We start from the raw sequence: 16,221 nt of genomic DNA on the forward strand, positions 1-16,221 counted from the left end.
GTAATGGTTATGATCCTTAAGAAATGCACATCTGAACCCAACTGTGATGATGCTTTTACTTCCATGTTGAGAAGGGTCAAAACTATACAAATAGAATAGCACATTCAAGCACACAGAAAAAAGGGGGGGCATCGTGATCACCTTCCTTTAGGTACTGCACTAGTGGCTTGAAGTAACCGGCTTCTGCCATATGAAGTGCATTCTGAGTACTGCTTGAAAGACTATTTAACAACTTCCCTGCATTTCGAGAAGCAACAGGGTCATCCCCATTTAGCATCGCAACCAACATAACAATACACCCTTGAATTCTACCCATCCGCCGCCTAACCGCTATGAGATCTGAGAGATCTAGCAACAGGCCCACAGCTTCCCTCCTCTCTTCCACATCCCTTGCCAAAGACTTCACCAGCATTGACAAATACCCAACATCCGCCATCTTCTCCTGTAGACTTCAATTAATAAGATACATACCAGGCGTGCAGTTTTTGTATTCCAATCAAAAAGTTCAAGGAAATAAAGAAAAAAAACAGTAGTTTCACATGTACTATACCTTGTTCTCAGCATTCTTCGAAGCCATTCTTCTTAGTACTTGAATTATAGCCAACCTATTGTATGGCTTGCTTGAACCTAAACGATTAAACAGAATTGGAATAACCCCTTCATCATTAATCAATTCATTACTAACCTTTTGGCTTCCAATCAACTCATTCAATCCCCAAAGTGCAAATTTAAATTCTTCATCGTTACCATACTTGAGCTGCAACACAACATCATCAATATCAAGACTAATTCTCTCCTCCACTATTTCCCCCACCCCTTTCAACTCACTAGAAAATTCCAATCCCCGGCTCGAAGTTGGACTCGAATTCGAACTAAACCTCACATTCATCAACTCTTTATGCAAATCTCCAGTGATTTGTTTAAAAGATGTAGACACATCAAGACTAGCAAGGAGCAAAAGGCCTAGCGACCGCCCAAGATCATGAGATGTTTCCTCAACATGGGAAACGGATGTGCTCGAATAGGGACTTTCTATCAAAGATTTGCAGCGTTTAAGCTCACTCTCAAGGGATTCCACTGCTTTTCGAATCGTTGGATTGTCCATGAACTTGTCTTTGTCCCTTAGTTCATTGAAAATTGGAGAAAATTTCTCAAAATGCACAGCTAGTTGAGTGAAAATCTCTCTTTCGGTGCCGAAGTTTTTTGCCAGTGAGACAACCTCGTCAGCCAACGCAATTAGCTCTGACATGAGCTCTGAAAAGCTTCTACTCTCAACAATTTCCATTTCTTTATGCGACAGGGAGATTAAAGAACAAGATGGGCAAGAACTCAATCTATTGATAAAATAAAAGTTTTGATGCCGAACAAAAAGAAAAAAGGTATCTTTGTTTGCGTGCGTTTGTGGGCGTGTGGCAGAAACAAAGAAAAAGCAAAGACCAGGAAGAGGAAGAAGAAATTAACGAATAAGATGAGTATACAAGGAAAAATAGTGGGAAGTGAGAGACAGAGAGGGAGAGATCCCAGAAAAATAAGAAATTATACACAAGAAAAAGAACATATAAAGAGCATATATATATATATATACAGAAATTCCAGAGAACAAGCAGGATATAACAGTAGAGAGAGAGAGGGAGAATGAGAATCAACTGAACCTGCAAAGAAAATGCAAGAAAGACTGACTTGAGACTACGAAAATTGTATACCCAATCTCTACGTCTTAGACCAGAAAACACGAAACATGAATCCGATCAAAGCGAAAGCAAAGACCCAAGACTTGAACTTGTTCTTGTTGCCTTTCTTGCTCTTGTTGACTCAGAAACATATGAAACACACAGAGGCAGAGAGAGAGAGATAGAAGTGTGGAGAAGTTGTTGGAGTTTTGCAGTTGGAATCATATGGAGAAGGGTATACGGCGAGTCATTGTCAGTCAGCTCTGACCCCTTCATTGCCATAATAATAATAATAAATGACAACAATAATATGTCCTCTTCTTCAGCCATTTCCTTGTGGGGAAGACGAAGTCAAACTCTGCGTTTCTGCCTCTTTCTTCTCTGTTTTGCTTGGCCTGCGTGTTTCCTCTATCTTTTCAACTCGTTTTGCTTTGCCGTTTCACATTCTCAAATAATAATTTTTTTTTAAGAAAAGTGCCACTGATTTCCTGGGTCAACCCGGTTCTCATTTTTTTTCTCAATGAGGTTGAATTTGGGGTTGGTGGGTTGGGATTTGGGAGTTAACCCGGTTGGATTTGTTGGTATTCTATGTTGGATTTGTCCTTTCTACTCACCCAAGAAACAAAAAATTGTTAACCATTTGGTTTTATCAAGGGGTGCATAGTATTTGTCATATGAAAAATTTACAATGTGACAAGAGACAACTACATGCATTTTATTTGTATAATTGAATTTGTTTATAACATAGGGGTGATTCTGTCATCCTAAGTTCCTAACTCATAATAGGTTGGTTAGGCTCATGGGGTTGCTGCGAGTCACCTTTATAGTCATTCTCAATGGCTAGGTGGTTTACAAGGATGGTCGAAGTCAACCTTTTTAAAAGCCCACAAAGTTCTTAAAAAAGCTTCTTAAAGGTGTGCAAATTTTTGATATTGTGACTAAGAACTTATTGTTGATGCTGTTTTGCCTCGGGCGAAGTCAGCGTCAAACTGCAAACATAGACGGGGGCGGAGTTCAGTTTTACTTTCCAACAAAAGTCAAAGGCAAGAACATAGTCCCACTTTAGTTTTTAGCAAAATTTTCTACATTAAACTTCCGTTTAAAATTTTGACAAAAATCATTAATGTGTAACGTTATCACTAATAGAATATAGACACTTGTTCCATATGATATTATGATGAGTAAGTGGTAGTCACCCAAGGGACTACGGGACGATGCGACCACCTCCAAAGCTATTAGAAGCCGTCATAATCATCCCTGACAACAAAAGGAAGTGGCCATACCTCTCAAACCATTGAAAGTGATTCAACTATTTAGAAATTGGTCATTCTGAGTGGCCGATTACCTATAAATTGGCCACATCCCACGCAATATCCTTGAGTATTGCATAGAATGTCAATTCCAAAAGGTTGAATGTCATATATGGCTCACATACTCTCCTCCATAACAAAATATCGTATGTGGAAGGCAAAACCTTAATCATGTTCTCCTAAAAAGAGACATGTCCTTTATGGGATTTGGAGCAAGTTTGATTACAGGATAATTACTTTTAGAAAGGCTAAAAATGAAATGCAGGCAAAAGAAGAGAGGACAAGGGGACCCAATCCATTCAAACCCAATGAGCCTATGTTTATTTTATGGATGGATTTGGAAATTAGACAGTAAAATAACATCTGTTTAGAAACATGTGGGGGAGTAAATCAAATGCTTGTTTACTTTTTGAACAACTCTTGGAAAGTAAATCAAATATTAATCCTTCACTTTTCTTGCTGTTAAGGCATCAAATCTGCTTTAAAAATGTAATGAATGATTTTTAAAAAAAGGTCTGAGAACTTCTCCATTGCAGTGGACCTACAGATATATCTGTGTTTGGCAATGGAATGAAAAAAAGGAGTGAAATGGTACCGTAGCAGATTTAATTGGTATGAAAGAAAAAAAATAAAAATGTTTTATATAAAAAAATGAAAAATTTTGTTTTGTAGTGATTTTTTTTATTTAAATAGTAATAAAAAGTGATTGATATGATGTAAAAAATAAGAATGTTGGAATTAATTTTGAAAAGAATTTTTAAAATTTTTGGGTTCGGTCCAATCCGGTCCGGTCCTTTGCCAAACACAGCCATAGCATTCACCTCCAATTGAAAACATTAAGAAATAGTGGTGCCTTCCTCTAATTTATATATTATAAAATAAGTTACAGTTACCTATTTAATTGATATCTGTAGCAAGCAATTCTCATATTATATTTTTAGAAAATAGAATCACATATTCCCTTAATATTATTAAAAGTATATGTAAAATCACATGCGTTAAAAATATATAAAGAATTTTCTCGAATCTGTAAGAAAAATTTGTCCAATTAACAATGTTTCTAATGGAGCGAAGATCACTAGTTCGAATTCTCCCCCCTTTTCTTGTGTATACATGTCAAAAAATAAAAATAAAAAATTGTAAAGGAGGGAAATAGGGATCCAAATTTTCAATAAGTTGATGTCGGGATAGCTAGTAATTTGTGTTGAGGTTCAATAATGCCGCTTTACTCACTTGGACAACTTTTAGAATATGACTTGCAGGGTGCGATTTTAAATGCCATAAAAGGCTTCGGCTTCCCTTAAAGCATTCCCAATGGAGGAGCCATATTTTTATGTAAAATAGCTTCTCAAAACTCACTTCTATTTAGTTTAGTTGAGCCATTTTTAAATGTCTCTATATCCGATTAGCTATATTTCTATCTATTCTATTAAAATATTATTAAAAGTAAAAAAAGTTTTGGAAAAAAGAGAACATGTAAGAGGAAAAATGGAAAAAAGAGAACATGGAGAGAAAAAGTAAGAAAATATTTGGGAAAAAGAGAAAACAGGTGAGAAGTAGGAAGTTATTTAAAAGTACTATTACATTTAGCTTTTTTTTTTTTTTTTTTTATAGTTATTTCAATCAAATATCTATTTTACATTTTTTTTTTTTTTTGCCAATCTAATGTAGGAAATTATTTAAATATTTAAAGAGTTATTTTAAATAAAAGTAATATTTGGCTCTCCCATTGGAAATGTTCTTACTAGAAATTAATTAGTTTTTAGATCAGATGGTCAAATGTCCGATCCAACAAATGGTATCAAAGTTAGGGTCATGGGTTCGAGTCGCAGGAACCCAATGTTGAGGTTCAATAATGCCCTGCTCTACTCACTTAGATGACTCTTAGAATATGTCTTACGGGGTGCGATTTCGAATGCCATAAAAGGCTTTGGCTTTTTTCATTGGATACCAATTGTTTTTTAGATGAGATGGTCAATGGCCTAATCTAACAATTTGATCGGTAAATATGAAAAAAAAAAAAAAAAAAACTGTAAATATGTGAGTGTCTTTATAAGCTTATTTGTTCAGGATGATTAAGAACTATTCAGATAAATAAATTGCTAACAATCCGAGCTGCAAAGTTATCGAGAATTTTGATAAGAAAATAGTAAGCAGCCAAACCAGTTACGCTTGCCCAACGTCCTCGTCGCATGTCCCCCTGCCACGTACCACCAAAGGTGGCATCCTCTGTCTCTCTGTTTCACTACGTTGCCGCACATTGAGAGAGATCTCTGTTTCGCTCTCTCTGTTCTAGTGTGTGTCTTTGAAACTGAAAATGAACCCACATAGCCTGTTTGCTTCGGCGGCCATTAACATAGGCTTGGCCTTCATAGTTCTCTCCCTCTTCTCCATCTTGAAGAAACAGCCCTCAACCGCTCCCATCTACTATGCTCGTCGTCTCTCCCAACGCCACCACATTCACTTCCATCGCTCCCTCTCTCTCTGTCGCTTCCTCCCTTCCGTTTCTTGGATTCCACGTGCTTTTCGTGTCACTGAAGACGAAATCCTCGAAACTGGCGGCCTTGACGCTCTTGTCATCATCAGACTCTTCAAATTCGGGTCAGTTTTTTTTTTTTTTTTTGAAGTTCTTCTGTCTCTTTACGTGAACTCTCTCCGTTACTATTCCTTGGTTAGTTGGTTTTTGTTAGAATATTATGGAGAGATTATGCTATATAAGTGACTTTAAAAGCGCAGATATGGTTAAATCTTTCCTGTTAGTCAAGGTTGAAACCAGAATGAATGAATATATATTGAAAGAAATGGTGTCCAAAGTTTTTTTTTTTTTTTTAGTACATGGGTTATTGGAATATCTTTTATGGAAGTTTTTTCCATTGAAAAATTGTCCAGTGGTTTGCAAATGATTGGTGAGTTCAATGTTGTCTGTTCGGAATTTGAGATGGTCAGTCTATGAACTTAGGTGGGTACAAATCATACACAAAATTGGTTGGCTTATTTAGACAATGAGACTTCAATGGATACTCATAAATTAAAGGTTAATGAATCTTTCAGGGGGTTTACCAAATCATTTGAGTTATAATGACAATCTCTCCGTCCGTTACCTTTATTTTAAGAAAAAAAAAAAAAAAAAAAAAAAAAAAAGCTTACATTTTTAATGGATTTCCTTCAATAACTCATCAGCTTTTTCTGCCTTATGTTCCATACTTGTAGTTTGAATCACAGAATGCTGAATATTTCACCATGTTCATATCTACAGTGTGAACTTCGGTGTAGTTTTCCAATATTGAAAAGTAAATTTGATTCGTTTTAAAGAAAATGTGTAGAATCTTGAACTATTATTAGATTTATTCTACATTTTCAGTTTTATGATGTGTGTGTCTTTGCCAAATGTTGTCGTCTCAAACATTGGAGAAATGAATGCAGTTGATTCTAAGAAATTACTGGGATTATATTTTCGTAATGGTGTATGCAATGATTTAGTTTATCAACAATGCTTTGAACACTCTAGAATTTTTTCAAATTTTTCTTGAGAATGATTCTCTTAGCTCGTCATTTATTCTGAATGTGCTCATTTTGCAGTATCAAATTTTTTGTTGTATGCTCTCTTGTTGGATTGGTGGTGCTTCTCCCAGTCAATTACAATGGCCAGGATGCCCCATATCGGACCTATTATTCCATGGATTCTTTTACAATATCTAACATTAGTCGAGGTTCTAACAGGTGAGATTGTCTTATCCTTGCTCATAAACCCATTACAAAAACCCTCATGTAGTAAAATGTGAACATCTTGCAACATCATTTTTTTTTTTTTTCCTAAATTTTAGTTCAAATCTATAATCTAAGAACCATCAACTATGGCTGTTGATCCTAATATGTTGGATGCAACTATTTTTCTTCTTTTTTAATTTAATTATATGCACCAGGATAGCATTTTGATATGCACGTACATTTCTGTGTGTATGTGCGCTTGTATGTCATGAGAAAAACAGGAAGAAAAAAAACCTGTGGATTTAATGCTAGATATGTAGATGATTTTCTCAGATTGACTTAAATAATGATATGTTCCTACATAGAAAGAGCAAAACAAGAAAAGCATACCCTTCAATCCTCAAGTTTGTATCTCATACTTCTAATTTTGGAAGTATAACTGCATTAAGTGAGAATTCGATATCATCAATGATTTAACATAGATTTGACTTGAAGAATTTGGTTTATTTTGTAGCTATATATCCTTATCTGGGAGTGATTCCGCATATACATACATACATATGCATATACAACTATGAAAAGCACAAATGTTTATCATACTTGTACAGATTGTTTCCTTGGTGTTAGGTACTTTCTTTGATTCAGCACAGCATATCATATAAGCTGAACTGACAACATTAAAAGCAAAGTTGCTTACAGAATTTCTTCCTTTTCTAATCTGCAGGCTTTGGGTACATTTTTCATGCTTATGGTTTATATCTTTCTATGGATTATACCTGCTATATGAGGTGAGTTTGTGCAGTTAGATGTCTACCTATATGTTTAATAGTTCACTCTGAAATGGTATGCTTTTAGTAGAGGAATTCTAGCGTGACAGTTGCTGTATAAGCAACTCTCACTCCTTTTATCCTGTACAGACAAAGATGGTTTGTTGGTTTTTTTATTTCAAAATTCAGAGAAGTTTACATCCTCCATTTTTTCATCTCCAGGAATATAATGAGATTTTGGTTAAGAGGATTCAACAACTTAAGAAGTTGAGGCATAGACCTGACCAGTTTACTATTCTAGTTCAGGAAATTCCATTTTGCCCTGAACACAAGGCTCGTGGGTGTTCTGTTGATCACTTCTTTTCTAAGCATCATCCGTACACTTATCATTCCTATCAAATGTTATACAATGGAAAAGATATTGAGGAGTTATTGGTAAGGTTTCAATTGTTTGAAACTGCTAATTCTTGCAATGTCCACATAATTTACTGTATCAGTATTTGTCCTTGTCATTTCAATTCTTGCGGATATATAGTTGTACTTCTAACTGTTTTTTTGCCCTAAGGATAGTTTTATTAATACATATAAAGTTTTGGACTAGTAGGATCTCAATGGACGAGTAACAACTATTGCTGGTTGGTTGTTGGGGACGTCATGACAACAAATATTTTCATGAAAACATTATCTAAATTGTTTTGGCATCTTTTGGGGATGCTCAGCTTCCTTGATGAGTGTGGATATGATGGAGACTTAAAATAAATGCCCTAGAATATTAAAATGAAGTGTTTATTTTCTTCAGCTGATTGATTCTGTTGGCACTTGCATCATCCTGCTCCTGCAGCTACCTGTTAGTTTTATCGAATCGAAAATTGGCCTGAGAGGTGTGAAGTGAGAGACTTTTTAAACTTAATTTTCACATATAGGAGCTTTTCTCTTATTCATGAACATCAGCATACAGCTGGACAATAAGCTCTAGCCTTGTTTGCATGAGAGTTTGCTTTGTTTAAGAATAACCTTTCTAATTATATTTAAGTTTCGGTCCCACATACTTGGCCTTAGTGTGTTGTTTAATTTTATTTTTCATTGGCAAAATTTTAAGTGCAAATGAAAGAAGTAAAATAACAAGTTTGAATCAGTGGTTACAAATAAAATGATGGGGTGGCTCACAACAATAATAAACTTTTTTCATTAGTGCATTAAATTTTTCAACATGAGATGTGGAATCTTCAAGAAAAGCTATTAAATTCTGTGAACATCCTTATGATCATAGCCCCACATGAGATATCATTCCTTTCAGTTTTATCTTGTTTGTAATGGACACCTCTTACAGATATTTTTAAATGTAGAGCCAGGCAGAATCTATTGCAAGAAAGATAGAGGACTTGAGAGAGAGGCCCATGGCTAACAAACATAAGAGAGAATCTTTGCTCTTTGATGCAGCTCGAGAAGATGCTGTGAAGATATCCTTGCAAGAGGAAAAACTTCAAGTATTTTGTGAAAAGATACGCCAATTACAGCATGAGATTGTGATTAAGGAACAGGTAATTATGTTGTTGGTTACAATTTACACTAGCATGGATGATGAGGGCATTTAAATTGGTCTGAACATTTGGATAATGGTTAGACTACTGTTTTTTTAACAAATTCTGAGTGCATTTTTTCTTTTTTTGCTTTGAAACTACAGTTTGTATTTGTAGCACTCTCTCAGTTAAGCCACTTGGATAAGTTTTTTTTCTCTTCATACTTCTCTAGACTTCAATTCAGAAATGTGTGGAGGATGCTAATGAGCTCTGGCTTAAATGACATTTCATTTTTCTATAAGAATGGGATGGAGAGGGAGATCTTAGGTTCAATGGGATGCTTCCTCTTTTCTGGAATCTGAATTTGTTGCCTCAATTAACATTGTTTTTTTTTTGGGTGTTTCCTAGAGTCATTTTACTTGTGATAAAAATGAAGCTTCTGTTGAACTCCTTATAAGTAAATATAATTATCAATGATCCTCTGGGTTGTCAAGCTTAAATACTTGTGGAGTACTTGTAAGTAGACTAAAGTGAATGTTTTAGTTAAAGCACAAGTCACTTTATTTCTGGTTTGTCAAGCAGAAATAAAAGTAATCATCTGCTACACCTCCTTAAGACCATACTCTTGTAGTACATCTTTTCTTTCTGGGGTGCTTGAAATTTAAGATGAACTTTCAGTAACAGAAGACTGTAGAACAGGTTAAACCAATCGATCATGAAATGTTCTTTTGAGTCATCAAGTTATAAAATCACCAGCACCCAAATGATAAAGAAAAGCAAAAGCTGTTGGTGGATCTCACAAACCCTCTCTTTATAACTAAGACAATTTTGGGACAAGTTACATTTTGCCTTTTTGAAGATGCATCAATTTTACATATCTTGAGTTCTTTCATTCTTGTAGGAGTTGCCTGTTGCCTTTGTTATATTCAAGTCTCGTTGGGGTGCTGCACTAGCTGCCCAATCTCAGCAGCACTCGCATCCACTTCTATGGATCACTAAAATGGCTCCAGAGCCAAGGGATGTATCATGGAGGAGCTTGGCGATTCCCTATAGGATACTGCCACTTTACAAAATTGTTGTTGTTCTTTCAGCATCACTTCTTACAATTTTCTTTGCCATCCCAGTCACTGCTGTTCAAGGGATTGCTAAATTTGAGAAACTAAAGAAATGGTTCCCTCCAGCCATGGCTGTAGAGTTGATGTAAGGACTCTGTTCTTGTTGTGCTCCTTCTGGGGATTGTTAATATTTGTGGAATCTGTTCTGCTTATATCTTAAAACCTCAATTTCATTTTTTTCTACAATCAACTTGATAGTCACTCAAAATTTTTCAAACTTCATAATGTGACATGACCCATAGAAGTTAAGAACTCAAAATAACCAGAGTTGGCAAATCTCTTTAAACTTTATTAGGAGTTAATTCATGTATGGTGTTGTTAAATCACAATTTATCCCAAAATTTTAAGCTGATAGGAATAAATAAATTCAATCATTTAATTAATACTTTAATAGATGTAACATTAGGGTGTTTCTCTCACATCTGAGGTTCACCAGGAACTTTAAGATTGAGTGTACTCATTTTTTTTTTTTTTTTTTTTGTGTGTTTGTATTCATTTTTTTTTTACTACTTTGATATCATTTGCATGTACTTAGTCTATACGTTGTGTTTAACTTTAAAATAAACCATGTTGCCTCGATGTTTTCTGGTTTTCGAATCGAATAATATATCGTTTAACTTTTTCTAACACATTTATTATGAAACAGACCAGGATTAAGCTCTATCTTGACAGGTTATCTTCCTAGTGTCATTCTCAAAGGATTCATATACATTGTACCCTTTGCAATGTTTGGGATGGCTAAATTAGTTGGTTGTATCTCAAAGAGCAAGGAGGAGATTAAAGCTTGCAACATGGTTTTCTATTTTCTAGTGGGAAATGTTTTCTTTTTAAGCGTGTTATCGGGGTCCTTACTAGATGAAATCGGAGAATCTTTTACTCATCCCAAGAGTTTTCCTAGTCGTCTGGCTAGTTCTGTCTCTGCTCAAGTAAGCCTGGTTAACCTTCATTCATTTTATGGCATATAATGTTCACTTTTCTTTCATTACATCTCATGTCGTTTTATGTTGTTTTCTGAAACTGTGATAAAAAGGGCATCATAAAATGAACTACCAAATTTATTTTACTTGTCTTGATTTAGTTTTAGATTTTGCATAAAATTGGAAGCTTGGAAATTATTCAGATTCTTTAGTAGGTTTGTCTTTGTACTGTTCTTATAGGTTCGGCAGCTAATATATTGTGTTTCAGGCAGATTTCTTCATTACATACATCTTGACAGATGGGCTTTCAGGGTTTTCTTTTGAGATTCTTCAGCCTGGCTTACTTATTTGGCATGCTATAAAATCAAATACATTTGGCCGTCGGGGGGAGAAAAATCTTTATCTTTATTCGCTGCCCTACTTTAGAATTATTCCTATGGTCTCCTTGTCTGTACTGATTGGTATGGTATATGCAGTTGTCGCACCGTTGCTGCTTCCATTTCTTATTGGCTACTTCTGTCTAGGCTATGTTGTTTATATCAACCAGGTTGAATTTCTTACTTTTCTCATATCAACCAGCTGTATTATTTTATATGTAATTGGCTGCTTCTCTGTACTAGTGTTTCACCCTTGAGCCATATTATTACTTTAACAATGCCAAGTTCGCAGTCATTAAAAACTCAGCCAAAATAAGATTGCGAAAGAACAGAAGAGGAAAGATTTTTTAAGCTTCTGTTTTTTTAGTCCTTCCCACTTCAATTGATACTTGTTTAGGCATGGTAAAGCCCCTTTTAGTCCCAGTCTTCATAAGCAATTGATTATCTAACTTAAAACCAAGCAGAAAATCATTCTTTGGTTTTGTACTTTTCTCCTTATAAACAATATAGGCTTCTTCATGACAAAATTCTTCGTCCAAAACAAATTATCATCCATTACATGAGCTTGCAATTATTTTTAACTAAATATATATGATTCTAGCAAGTGTTAGCAATTGGAAGCCATTTCAATGCCCATGGCATTTTGCTCTTCTAAATTTCAGGTGCAAAACTGGGCATGCTTGAACAAAAAAAAAAAAAGAAGAGATTCTGCATACAGTCATAACAACTCAGTAACTGTTGTCCCTTGTGAAATGGTCATTTTGGTGTCAAATCATTTGCAAGAAATTCCATACAAACTATTCAAATTTGAGCATGATGGTTTAACTATCTTGACATATTTAGTTCTATAGTATGTAGAAACATTTGTTTCTTGAGTTGAATCAAACGTTTCCAACACTTCCATGTATGGAACTCTTAGTATCTGCTTCTATCATTGGGAGGATTGATATACACATTGAAGGAAATAATCTTCGAGTATTAACTAGGTTATGTTCTCCGAGTAACAAATTTTAAGGATTATGATGACAATATTTGCAGATTGAAGATGTATATGACACTGTGTACGAGACATGTGGACAATACTGGCCATACATTCATCTTTATATTCTCATTGCGATCATTCTTATGCAAATCACGATGATTGGTCTTTTTGGATTGAAGGCAAAGCCAGCTGCTTCCATATCAACAATTCCACTCCTCTTGTTCACTTTGATGTTTAATGAGTACTGCAAGAAACGGTTTCTACCCTCATTCCACCATTACTCTATCCAGGTATATTTGGTCCTTTACAATCTCTTTATATTTCACCAAGAGGTTAAAATGGTTTCTCAATAAGTAAAGAGTCTCTCACTTCATACTGACTGATCTTTTGAACTCTTGACCTTGCTCCAATTGAGTTCTCATAGTGCTTACCCCACAACCACTAGGCCAAGAAGCCATTAGTTTTGTTAATTATTTGCTTACCAAAAAAATATGTGTTAATTCTTTTTTGTTGGTCCTAAACTTGCTCTACCTCTTCTGTCTGGCTGGCAAATCCATGTATCTTTCTTATTGTAATGTGTTAATATGATTCCATTTCGCTTGCGTGTTATATCATTTTCGGATTCCCCTTTGTTTGCCTGCCATTACCTTGATATCCTACTTTGAGGAGTTCTTTGCTTTCTGGGGTTGTTTATATCCTCATTTGATGTTATTACAATTATGCCCTAGCTTTCAAGAGGCATTGACCAGATCATACTCACATACAAGGGTCGCCATTTCAAGGGTTGATGTTATCAAGTTATTCCTCACAAGTCTAATTCATGAAATTTCTAGCATGCAGGAATTCTTCCCCAATAAGTGGGGGCTTTTAAGGGCATATACCTTAGTCCTTAATCATGGAGTAGTTGCATAGTGTTAAGTGTTATTTTAACTTGTTATAATTCACCAAAAACCTGATATGTTTTGTTCTTTATGGTCAGAATGCTGTTGAAAATGATGAGCTTGATGTGAAGAGTGGTCAGATGGAAGTTAACTACGAGAATGTGATCAATGCATATTGTCCGCCTTGTTTGCGGCCTGTAAACTTCCTCGAATCGGATTCGAGCTCGACACAACCATTAGTTTCTTCATCATAATCACGGTTCTAGCTTTTTTGTTTCTCTCCATCCTTTTGCATTGCTCAAGCAAATTCTTTTATAAATTGAGACCCTTTGTCACTTGTTTTTCCTTTTGTTTTTTTAATTTGCGTTTTATATTTTGTTTTTAATATATATATATATATATATATATATATTGTAAGTGAGATGTTTCACACTCTGATTGGTGATGATGTGACACATTAACAAATTCTGTCAACTTTTCTAATGGCAGGGACTAATTTATGTATTTATTGTTTTGCTTGCCACCTATTTACTTTTGTGATTACCATCGACTTTGGGATGTAACCATAGTTCATCATTGATGTATAAGTGAAAGGAACTTTTATGGGCTAATATTAGTTAGTGCCAATGAATGTTAATTGATTGTAAAAGTGTAAGTACAAGCAATATTAGTAAGCATAATTCACTTTTTCATAATTTTAAATTAACCAAAATAATAATTACAGCAGCATCAGATGATACATGAAGGGAAATAAATAACAATCACCGAGTCTTTCCACTCTTCACTCACTTTACTGCAGTAGTAGTACTAAAGCAATCCCTTTTCCTAAGGAATGAGTTTGATTATTGTTTTGCGAACTGGAAGTGAGGGCAGAAGTGGCTCTGTAATTGGTGGAAGAAATGGTCTCTTCAAATCTGGAACTTTTGGGTGAATTGGTTTCTCAAAAACTGGAATATGTGGTGGAAGTGATTTCTTGAAGATTGAAATTGGTACATCTGAAGCCTTCTTGACCATTAGAACTTTTGGTGGAAGTGGTTTCTTGAGAATATGGTGCTTGTGTGGATGTGGTTTCTTGAAGATATGATGCTTATGTGGAAGGTGTTTCTTGAGAATATGATGCTTGTGCTTGTGTGGAAGTGGTTTCTTGAAAATATGATGCTTATGTGGAAGTGGTTTCTTGAAAATATGATGCTTATGTGGAAGTGGTTTTTTGAAAATATGATGCTTATGTGGAAGAGGTTTCTTCTTGAAAATATGATGCTTATGTGGAAGTGGTTTCTTGAAAATATGATGCTTATGTGGAAGTTGTTTCTTGAAAATATGATGCTTATGTGGAAGTGGTTTCTTGAAAATATGATGCTTATGTGGAAGTGGTTTCTTGAAAAAATGATGCTTATGTGGAAGTGGTTTCTTGAAAATTGACATGTGTGGTGAATGAGGCTTCTTAAATGGTGGAAATGGTTTCTTAAAGAGTGGAAATGGCTCCTGATAGTATGGGGCATGTGGAAAAGGTTTCTTGAAATAATATTTCTCTTCTTGAGGCTTTCCATCATTGTTTACAGTGAGCCCTGCACAAACACATAACACAAGATCAGGGTGATTCATCCATAATTTTGATATGATGCAAGAATGTCAATGCTAAAATATCGAGTAATGCTACTTTTCACAGTCATTTATCATACATTTCATATCGGTAGCGTGTTTTAAGTAGTTTTTTTATGTCGGTTACTATAAAAAAAAATGTTACTTAAAATACGTCATATTAGCCGATATGATAAATTAGCGTGAAAAGTAACATTATTCTAAAATATCATATGGCTACTACCAAGAGATTTCCTGTAGTTTTTTTCAACCATCTATGCTTAATTCCACTTTCTCTCTTAGAAAACTTGAAATTAAATCTAGATCGTTGAAAAAATTACAAAAAATATTCTTCTTGTGTTTTGAGAACAAATGTACCTGAAGTACTGGCCTCGCCATAGCAGCTGACAGCAAACAAGCAGCACACAAAGAAGCCCAGAAGAGCCCCATGGCAAAGGGACTTAATCTGCATACTGAATAAGCCTCCTTATACCACCCTGTGATATATGGTAAACTGAAGAGAGATGACAGCTTAACAGTTTAAAGCTGTAAACTTCTGCAGTTTGTGTGTTTGTTTCAATGCCTGAGTGAGTTAATTTGAGTCCCATCGGCCTTCTTTTTATATTGTGAGCTCAGTGAAGCTGTTTAAACGGATTTGGCTAATTAGGTGCACTAACTAAGGGCTTCATGCCTTCATGCATGGTACGAAGTTTATGGACCATATACAAAGATAGTGACAGTGCCGCCGAATTTGCTGCTCTTGTGCAATTTGTTTCAAGGCTTGAGCGACGTCTTTGAGTCCATGGCCTTCAGGCATCTTATATTGAGAGCGTATAATAGTGAAGCACTCTAAGCGGGCACTACGCTATAAGAGCTTGTTTGGAATTCTGAGTTCTGTTAGAAAGCTTAATAAATATTTTTAAAATTGAAAAAAATTGTGCTAAATAAAAAGATGATATGCACGGCCAAAAAAAAAAATACAAAAAAGTACTTCTTTGATTTTTTATTTACTTTAAAAAATAGTTAAAATGCACTTTTGAGAAAATCTTAAAAGCATGTTTGAGATTGCGTTGAAAAATAGAGTTTTTAAAGTCAAAAGAGCTTTTCAGAATAAATTTGATTTTAAAGCTTTTTTTTAAAAGTGTATTTTAACAATTTTTAAAGTAAAAAAGGTTAAAAGAAGTACTTTTAGAGTTTTTTACCAAACATATCAGCTTTTTATTTAACACAATTGTAAGTATTAAAAGTACTTTTTATGTTCTTTAATACAATTTCAAACAGGTTCTAAAAATGATGTTTTTTATAATTTTTTTTTTTTTTTGCTTTAAAAATTCTATTTTTATATGCAGCTCCAAACGTGCTCTAATGGCTTCACACATGGTATGGTGTTAAT

At 34.8% G+C, this 16,221-nt stretch overlaps 2 protein-coding genes and 1 pseudogene across 3 annotated transcripts; 1 reads left to right on the forward strand and 2 right to left on the reverse strand.

Annotated features, from left to right (window-relative positions):
* Positions 1-2,072, reverse strand: part of LOC132166441 (U-box domain-containing protein 44-like) — a 40,300-nt pseudogene extending 38,228 nt beyond the window's left edge.
* A 3,197-nt stretch (positions 2,073-5,269) lies between these two features.
* LOC132167172 (CSC1-like protein At3g54510) lies at positions 5,270-13,577 on the forward strand. Of its 2 annotated transcripts, XM_059578076.1 has the most exons (10): positions 5,270-5,581; positions 6,560-6,700; positions 7,413-7,476; positions 7,678-7,890; positions 8,802-8,996; positions 9,877-10,175; positions 10,737-11,016; positions 11,276-11,554; positions 12,423-12,656; positions 13,346-13,577. In XM_059578076.1, exons 1-10 carry the CDS (start codon positions 5,298-5,300, stop codon positions 13,499-13,501), a joined length of 2,145 nt encoding a protein of 714 aa, XP_059434059.1. In that variant the 5' UTR covers positions 5,270-5,297; the 3' UTR covers positions 13,502-13,577. The 2 variants fall into 2 exon arrangements, with proteins under 2 accessions (XP_059434059.1, XP_059434060.1); XM_059578077.1 differs by lacking the exon at positions 11,276-11,554.
* A 464-nt stretch (positions 13,578-14,041) lies between these two features.
* Positions 14,042-15,316, reverse strand: LOC132184601 (extensin-3-like). Its single transcript, XM_059598681.1, has 2 exons — positions 15,207-15,316; positions 14,042-14,815 (listed from the first exon to the last, which is right to left on the reverse strand). The coding sequence occupies exons 1-2, from the start codon at positions 15,298-15,300 to the stop codon at positions 14,073-14,075; spliced, it is 837 nt and encodes a 278-aa protein (XP_059454664.1). The 5' UTR covers positions 15,301-15,316; the 3' UTR covers positions 14,042-14,072.
* Positions 15,317-16,221: the final 905 nt, after the last annotated feature.

Source organism: Corylus avellana, chromosome ca1 (genome assembly GCF_901000735.1).
Source record: "Corylus avellana chromosome ca1, CavTom2PMs-1.0".
NCBI lineage: Eukaryota > Viridiplantae > Streptophyta > Magnoliopsida > Fagales > Betulaceae > Corylus > Corylus avellana.